At 31.3% G+C, this 9,718-nt stretch overlaps 1 protein-coding gene across 1 annotated transcript in view; it reads left to right on the plus strand.

The window, feature by feature from the left end:
• LOC117170516 (tachykinin-like peptides receptor 99D) overlaps window positions 1-4,846 on the plus strand; it is a 31,168-nt gene extending 26,322 nt beyond the window's left edge. The window contains exon 2 of the mRNA XM_033357291.1: window positions 3,138-4,846. Coding sequence (XP_033213182.1) covers window positions 4,397-4,846 — 450 coding nt within the window. The 5' untranslated portion in view covers window positions 3,138-4,396. The remainder of the gene's footprint in view (window positions 1-3,137) is intronic.
• The last annotated feature ends 4,872 nt before the right edge of the window (window positions 4,847-9,718 follow it).

A 9,718-nucleotide genomic window follows, 5' to 3' on the forward strand; every position in this document is an offset into this window, starting at 1 on the left:
ATTTTAATTTTAATTTATTAATTTAAATTAATTGTTTAATATAGAAAAAAAAATTCACGGAATTATCACTGATCTGAAAAAAGTGTTTTTTAGTGTAGGGTCCTCTGCTTTCGATGGCTACCCCAATCTTTGGAATTTCCAATAATTGTTCCAATATGACTTGGAACCGCTTCCTCTGTTGTTTCTGTGTTTTCATCGCTCACGGAATTATCACTAATCTTATCTATTAATAGTATTAATATTTATATAATTTATACTTTATACTTGAAATAACATAACCTGAAATTATACGCATATCAAGATTCGCGCGAAGTATTCAAATCATGAGAATCGCCAGCATCGAAATCTGGAAATATTAAAATCCCAATCTCTTGATTTTATTTCAAAGCAGTTAGCAGATAGAAACATAAATTGAACCGCCGAAGTGTTCCGACCGGCAATCGTGCACCTTCGAGTTTTCAAATTCAAAAGAGGAGAAATGGGTTGCGCGCGCAACCCAGTCATTTACATCGTCTCCTACTATATTCACACGCACATAGCCTTGTGATAGACTTGGACCACGTCTCATTTCAGATCTGGGATCACTGTTCCGGCATTGAAACTGAAAAGTGAATATGGAAATATCGATTCAGTCTTAAATATTTTAAATGTATGTCTCAGAATCAAGACTCTGTTGACAGTTTTCAACCATTTTCGACACTTTTTTTTAATGATCCAAAAATGTTGCTTCTTTTTTTAACGACGCCAATGCCAATTTGAAAATGTTAACATTTTTTTTTTTAATTTTTTAGGAATTTCGAAGATTTCAAATTTTGTCAATAAATTGTAAGATATATTACAAGTTTGAAAATCATTAATGGAATTTTAAAGTATTTCTACATTTGTCATGGGGTCTTATGGGATCTCGGAGGATTTCCAAGATTTTAACATACTTAAAGGAATTAAAAAATGTATTAAACATTCCTAGAGATTTCGTCGTACAGAAATTTTACAAATTTTGACGAATTTGATAGAATATAGTCTACTTAAAAATTCTGAGGATTTCCACGAGGTTTCAAAGAATTTCGTAGGATTAAAAGAAATTTTACGCGATTTAAAAGGAAATCATTTCGGGATTTCGAGAGATTTAAATGTATTGGAAACTTTTTTAGAGATTTAAACGAATTTCAAAGCTTTAAGGGTTATTTTAAAAGATTTAAAAAATTTGTACGGGCTTTATCAGATACTATTGGATTTTATGAGATTGTAGACGATTTAAAATATTTTCAAAGATATATGAAGGATTTTAAGATGTTTTGCGGGATTTTCCATACAAATTTGCATAACTTCCATAAATTATAAGACAACCAACCAAATCCCCTTCCGTCTCTTCTTATTTCTTTTGTCTTTTTTATTTTTATCATCGTCAAGTCACAATAAAAGACGTTTTTAAAGAATAATCACCAACGTTTCGGCATTCGTACAGCACCTTTCTTAAGACATAAAAAAAAATTAAAGTAGGCAGACACAGCAGCGAATCCACGATTCTCTCTTGACACCCAAGAATCGCGTGGTTCCATTGCTGTTCCTGCCTGCTCCAATTATTTTATTTTGGTTTTTTGTTTTATTTTTAGCCTTGATAAGTGTTCTGTATAGGTGTTGAAACGTTGGTGATTATTTTATACAAATGTTTTTATATTGTGATTTGATAATAATAAAAAGAAAAAAGAAATAAAATGGAAGGAAGGGGATTTGGTTAGCTGCCTTCTCATTTTTCTTTCTTCTTTTTTTATTTTTATCCTAAAATCAGCATTTTTTCTATTGTTTTGTAAGGACATTTTTTATTTTATTTTTTCCAAATTGAAATAGGAACATTTTATGGCGGTTGTCCAAATTTGGTCCTTGTTTCCTTGGTTTTATTTTCAGGAATTCTGCACCTTATTTTTAAAAACACCAAGGAATTTAGTGACATTTCAAAGTGTTAAAGTATTTTCCAAAAATGGCGTCAAATTTCAAAAAATTGCATAGAAATTCGAAAGAAATGAAAATATTCAATAAGCTAATGAAGAAATTTAAGAATATTTAAAGTGTTTTATTCGATTTTTTAGATGTTACGAAATTTAAAGAAATTTCAAAGATTTCAGAATTTTTAAGGGAATGTTTAAAAGTATCACAGATTTTAAGATATTTTACTGGATTTTATCAATTTCGAATGATTTAAAAGGATTTGAAAGATTCCAGCGTATTTTAAAGATTCCAAGAAAGGGACTTTAAGATTTGAATGAATTTTAGAAAATTAAAAGGTATTTTAAATAGGTTTCCAAGATATGAATTCTTTTTCAAAAATTTCAAGGGACTCCTATGAATTTTAAGTGATTTCAAAGGATTTAAGCAGCTTGCAACTTTCTTAAGGATTTTTAAAGAGTTCCAAAGGATTTTAAAAGGGTATTTAGGATATTAATGATACTTTAAAGATTTCAAGATATTCCAATAGATTTCTAGAGAGCTTAAGGGAATAAATAAAATGAAGTCTAAAGATATTTTCAAGAATTTGTACGGATTTCAGAAATTTTAAGAAATTTACCAGATTTGACAATCAGAGGATATTAAAAGATTTCAGGCGTTTTTAAATTATTTCAACGGATTTCAAGAGTTTTGAGGGTATTTTAAAAGATTCGAAAGGAGGTCATACGATTTTACGGGAGACTTATACTGTATACCAGATTAACAAAGTGTTTAACTGTTCGAAATTATATTTAAACAATTGCATGATACTATTCTGCTACTATTTTTCAATATTTGAAAAAGGCTTTTAACTCTAGCTATCAAATTTTAATTTTTTAAATAAGCTTTTTAAGACAGAGCCTAAAATTATTTTGAACATGAAATAAAATTTGGAATTTAAGATCAGGGAAATTTTTCTTAGCCCTTCATGAAATTTCCAGCTATATATTTTTAATCAAAAATATTTTTAAATGCGTCATAAGTTCTTAAGGAAATAAACCTAAGCTGCTATTAAATTTCCCCAAGTGTTTCTGAACTATGCTTAATCTTCATTTTACCTTGATGCACATAACGAAGCCTGCTCGGCGAAATTCATAACGCGTTCACTTGTATTCATGCGAGATTAAAAAACCTTATCTGAATTTATGTTGCAGAAAACCGCAGCTTATGAGATGAAACGATCTTTGCGAAGAGTTGGACGTGATCAAGTTCACAAGAGGATCCCTGATAACGTATCGCTTCGGACATCCACCGGAACAAATTAATCGTAGGATGAAACAAAAGTGCAGTGTAGTGCGGTGCTAAAATCAAAAGAATAAATTGCAGTCTTTAGATTATATTTCCAATAAATTTGTGCAGCGTAATAACAAACCAGACAAGAATTTAATCAGTCCAAAAAGAGAAAAGCTCTGATATTTCCAAAATGGGAAACGGTACAAAGTATCGCCGACGGGAGTCTAAGAATAAAAGGAACCAGTGTTTCGGCATGAAGATTCGAACTAACAGTGGTATTTGAAGCACGTTTTTCTGATTACACATGACCTCGCATCCACAACAGAATAAGAATTCGGAGGAAAATAGGACAAATTAGGGGAATCGAATCACTAATAATTTGAGTGGAGTCAGAGTTTATCGGATGTATCCCATTGCGCAAAACCACTCATCTCTCCCGAATAAGCTATAAAAACAATAAGGGGTGGTCGAGAGGGTGGTGTTGGGAGAAAATGGGAGGGGTCGGTTGATACCCCTGTTAAAGCCGACCGTGCATGAAACGGATGTGGAAGTGGGCTTCGATGGTGAAGCTAGCCATTGCACCCAACCTTTCCCGATCGGTTGCAGAGGACAGAAAGGGAGCAAGCTCTACTTTCTAGAAACCGCGGATGCTAACCAGTCTCCGGAACTAATGAAAGACCCTGCTACGAGTATTACAACGAATTTCGATAAAGAGAGCAAATCCAAGACTCCGAATTAACAATTTTCCAAGTCGAGCTACTACTCCCCCGCGTACCCCTCGAATCGTTGGGTCAAGTGTCTCCTCAACCTGAAACCCTCGTTTTCTCGAGAAAGATCCCTCGAGTAGTAGAGTGATATAACCAAACTGAATTTCCTCCTGAGTAAAAAAGTAGAATGCTGGGTCGCAGATACCCAAACTTTATTCGCAAGGGTTTTTACGATTTCGAATCTGAAAGGATGCAGAGCGACTGACTATGTAAAGGATTAGCAAGAGGAGGGGCTGAGCCCCAGGAATAGGGTTCGTCAAATTTAATCCTGAGGGTATAGACAATTCTTCAAGAATATCCTGAATTCAATTTCTATAGCTACAGTTTTCAGTGAAAACGAAAAGTTGAAGGTAAGAAAAGATTGTTGGAAAAGGACTAACGAACTGAAGAAACTGTCTTCCGGTGAAGTCGTGATGCAGTCACTCGAGGAGCTTTACTTTTCGACAGAGTTTCCTCTGAATTTGACACCATCATTGATTGTGACGAACGAGAGTTTTTGGGGAAACTTCTCAAACTCAACAGACTTGGAAGACCGAAATCAATTTATTTTGCCATGGTGGCGTCAAATGATCTGGACCTTGCTATTCGCGGGAATGATCGTGGTCGCGGCGGGTGGCAATCTGATTGTGATTTGGATCGTGTTAGCTCACAAGAGGATGCGGACTGTTACTAATTATTTTTTGGTGAACCTGAGTATTGCGGACGCGATGGTGTCGACGCTGAATGTCACCTTTAATTATATCTACATGCTCAACAGTCATTGGCCTTTTGGTAATTTGTATTGCAAAATCAGCCAGTTCATCGCGGTACTTACCATCTGTGCGAGCGTCTTTACGCTCATGGCCATCTCGTTTGATAGGTGAGTCGATTTTTGCTTAAAAACAATTTTATTCACTTTTAATTAATTAGAAAACAAACAGAAGTGCTTAGCACTCTGTTATATTTGCTGCAGCAAATGATTTTAAAATTATAATATAAAATCAATATTAATGTACAACATTTTTGTATTTCATAATATATAATCTCCAAAATAATATAAAAGAAAAGCAAGGACAATATTTGATAATTGAAGCATTAAAAGCTTAAAAGTGCTAGTTCCAATTAACCTAATCTTTTGGAATACATATTTTTATTTATATCATGAGAAAATAATCAAATTTTAAAACCTAATATTTTTCTAAAATAGGCGTAGAAATGCGAAAAACTAAGATTTTTGACGATAAATCAATTTAAAAAAAAATGTGTTTACAATAACCGACTTTCATTGGGAAACGCTAACATATCCTATCGTTGTTCAATTGTTGTTATTCTTGTTAGAAATCTAATGATTTTTCATAAACAATAGCTATTTTGAATAACCTAAAATAACCTAAAATTCCTCCAAAGTTGTAAATCTTCTTTGAAATGTATACCGATTTTCGGTGAAAACCCTGAGCATTACCTAGAATCGTTATCAAATTTTAAACTTAGTTACTGAATGCTAATCTGAAGAATAATGATAATCTGAAAAATCTTTGGGCTTTTAAACAAAAAATACTCATTCTAAAAAAAAACACTAACATAACAAAATGTTGCTTTAAATTGTAAATCTTCTTTCAAATTTAATAATTTTTGTTTAAAATAACTACTTTCCGATGAGCAATGTTAACATAACAAAATGTTGCTTTAAATTGTAAATCTTCTTTCAAATTTAATGACTTATGTTTAAAATAACTACTTTCCGATGAGCAATGTTAACATAACCTTAAATTGATCTAAAAATTTTTATCTTTGAGATCTAATGATTTATAACTAAAAATAGACATTTTCGAAGTAAAACATAAACGGAACATAAAATTGTTCAAAAGTTGTGAATCTTCTTTGAAATTGTTTTATATAAAAATGATTGGATTCTAATAGGGTAAGGGGGGGGGGGGGGGGGGGGGGGGGGGGCAGCGCAAACCAGTTAACAATCAATGTTTTTTTTTAAGTTAATAAGATGTTGAATTGATCCAGTTTGTTCTCATTTCGAGTTCTACATTATATTATATTTCTATAAGTATTGATCACATAAAAAAAACAATGATTTGTTAATTCAGTTATTTCTAACATGATGTATTTCATCGGCTTTGCCCCTCACCTGAGAGGGCTTTTTATGAAAATCAAAACATTTAAAGATAAGAAAATATGATGGTTTGCTTCTGTCCATCAAGAATAATAAGTTATTTTGAATAAAAATAGAGATAGCTGTAATATAACCTCTTATTCGTTGACATTTTGCTGGAAACGGAATTTACGCAATGTTTCTACTGTACCAATACAAGAAAATTGCATACCGACCGGATTGATAATAATAATATTTAATAGTTTCTTCCATGTAGCTCACAAGATAAGTTGCTATTCTACATTGCCGTACATTTATCGACAAAACTTATGACATGTGTTTCACCTAAGCACTTTGTCAATATTATTTTCGTCGTGCCTGCCCCGCTGGCTAAGCCTCACTTATTTATGAGATATATTATATTTTGGACTTGAATTACGTCTAATTAATATAATTAGATTGTGTGATATTATCTTATCTGTCAAAATATCAAATTTTTATACTGTAAGTATTGTCAATAAGGTTGAAAACTTTATACTTCTGTCAGCGAAACTTCCATTCTTTCGCGGTAAAAACTGTTTTCTGTATAATTTTTCTCTTGCATCGTCAATTTTCAAGATTTTAGTAAGTAACAAAATCTCTCTGATGAAATAGATTTATTTGATGAAAAGTAGAACTAAAATTGTTAAATAATATCCATGCTATAAGGAAAATCACCTTTGTCCCACTGGTTGGCGCTGCCCCCCTTTACACTATACATTTTTTCAAATACGTATTTCAGGTGACACTTATTAGCATTGCCTCAAATTGCTGAAATATTTTAGATATATTTTTTACGTAGCATGTTTCATTAAAAACACTATTAACTTTTGGCGAGGAACACTAACATTCCATAACGAAAAATTGTTCAAAATAGTAACTCTCCTTTTGAAGGCTAACACAAAACATCTATAATATATTCAGTAATTTTCTAAATAATTTGAAATTAATGTTGAGACCCTTATAACCCTAAAATTGATTGGTCAATATCTTGGATTACGTGGGGAAAAAGAAAGTTTTAAAAAGTCTTAATTCTTGGAATTTTGCAAAAATCGCTAATAATATTTTTTCTCGTAATCTACGCAATATGCATGACTTGACACTTTTCAGTGCTAGACTGTTTTTGATTACCAAATTTCTTTTTAATTTGAAACTTAATAACTGCTTCTAGCAAGCCTAAAATTCCTTCATTACACTCAACTGCTTCTTCTAAAGAAGATGCTTCTTTGCTTTTCTTTAAATAAATAATTGAAAGGGTTTTCTGCCACTTTCAATCATATGCAAAATTCTTCAAAAATGGATACTATCATTTTCTTGAATTTTCCTTTAGTATTTAGATTATTTAGTTAAGTCTTGAGGTCATTATTTAATTTGATGACTTTTTCAAATTCTGGAGGAAATAGTTTGAAACCTTTTGCGAAACCCTCTTTCTAGTCAGAAAATAAACTATTATCCGGGGAAGACAAAAAAAAACGTGTATTTTTGTCAACAAATACAAAAATAATACAATTTTTTTAACATAGCTGATTTTTTTTATCGTTTGGGCTTTTCACGAAATTCAAATTTTTAAAAATACTAAGAAAAAACTTTCTTAATTCAAAAAGGTTTTTTTTTAAATAATATAATTATTATGATAGTAATATGTGATTAATAATGTATCATTATTGTAATATTATATAAGATACTACATAATATTCTGCCAATCTATCAAAAATTTCATTAATGTTATATATTAATATATTTAAATTATTTTAATGAATTTTACTAATTGCTGATTAATTTTTATATTTATTATTTGATAAATTTGATATATTAGGATACAGAAAATTAAAAAATTTGGAAAAAAGAAGGGGGAAGTTCTGTCACACCTTACCCTTTTTCCAGCTCGAAAAATAACAATAATGGCCATTGTTTATTGATTTAGTGATGAACCTGATTTTTCAAAAGGTTTTACATCATTTACTTTAAAATCTGAAAAAATCAATAAAAGAAACAATTACTATTATTAATTGTAATTCCAAATCTGTCTTAATTTCATTCACTTCGTCGAGAAATAAAACTTGTATTTTTTATATTTTTTTAACATTTGGAAATTTTCCGATTTACCAATCACGTTTTCTAATTCTTATCACTTTTTCGCTCCCATCTGCCTGAATTGCTTCATTTATGACTAAATTGAAGAAAAAGACCGAGAATAGTGGGATAGAACGGTGGTTCACTCTAAATTCGGTATTGGAAAAGTATTTGCCAATAATCGGATTTGAGATTGCAATTATTGAAGTGAATAAATAATCAGTTTTTAATCATTTAGCTTTTACTTACTGCACAATGATATTGACTCATTGATGCCGACTAACGCATCGACGATTAATTATCAACATTGAATGAGCTTTTTAATCACCAAACAAATAATAACAAATTTCAATATACATACAATATATCTAATTTATAACCCAATACATATTTTGTTGAATATCGCATTTGCCATTAATATTAGACTCATGTTTAATTCTCTGTCCAATATTCAAAAGGAATAAATTACTCTCTGCATTTAAACCAGTGAGGTTTCACTGTTCGTCAATGAAAATCCTGACTTATTTGATTTAGTGACCCATTTCTTACTGATTCAGATTTAGAAAGATCAGTGTCATTTTTAGAGTTGACAAAGAATCGAACTTTTAAATGCATCAGGATCTAAGCAATTTCGGCGCCATTTATACATACTCATGAGGGAAATTTTTTATAGGAAACGAATAGGGAATAGTTTTATGTTATGCTGATATTATTTAAATATTTGATATGAATTGGAAGTGACTTATAAAGAGCGTTAATATTTCTGATAAATTATTGTATACATTTTTCAATTGCTGAAGCATCAGTCCCAAAAATTAAAGAAAATTTTTAAAAAACTTCCATTAACATTTTAAACAATTAATCTTTAGAATTTGCTTAAATTTTAATCAGTTTAAAATATATCATGAAAACAAAATCAAGGAAGCTTTATTTTCAATCTATAATAAAAATGTATCATTTTTGTGTTGTTTTTATTCTGAAATCAATAGAAGATGAAAACTTCTTTTACAACCATTTTTGCTTCTAAATATATTCACTAAATCTAAAAAAACGACTTTCAATTTCAAGCGAACAACGCAAACTGTGACCAGTCTCTCCTTTCCTCCCTCAACTTGAAAAAAACAGGGACACAGTTTCTTAGAAACGAGATCGTAAAGTTTTGTTTTGTTTTGAAGGGTTGCGATATCTACCCGTGCAGAAATTTTGATCTGGCCCCGGGCGGGGCCAGACCGGGCCGGGTCGGACCCATATCGGGATTCCTGGTCGGGACCAGACCGCGGATGAAACACACGCCCAGGTCAGGGCCAGGTCGGGACTCCCGATCGGGAAACACGATCGGTGCCCGATCGGTCTCATAATAATACATTTTATGCATTTCGCGAATAAAAAGAGATTTATAAAGTATAAATATTATTATTTATTAAATATCAAAATGACTTTAAGTTAATTCTATTTAACTAGAACCTTAAAAAAAAGTGTTTTTTAGTGTAAGGTCCTCTGCTTTCAATGGCTACCCCAAACTTTGGAATTTCCAATAATT

The sequence above is a fragment of the Belonocnema kinseyi genome, chromosome 4 (genome assembly GCF_010883055.1).
Source record: "Belonocnema kinseyi isolate 2016_QV_RU_SX_M_011 chromosome 4, B_treatae_v1, whole genome shotgun sequence".
NCBI classification, from domain to species: Eukaryota; Metazoa; Arthropoda; class Insecta; order Hymenoptera; family Cynipidae; genus Belonocnema; species Belonocnema kinseyi.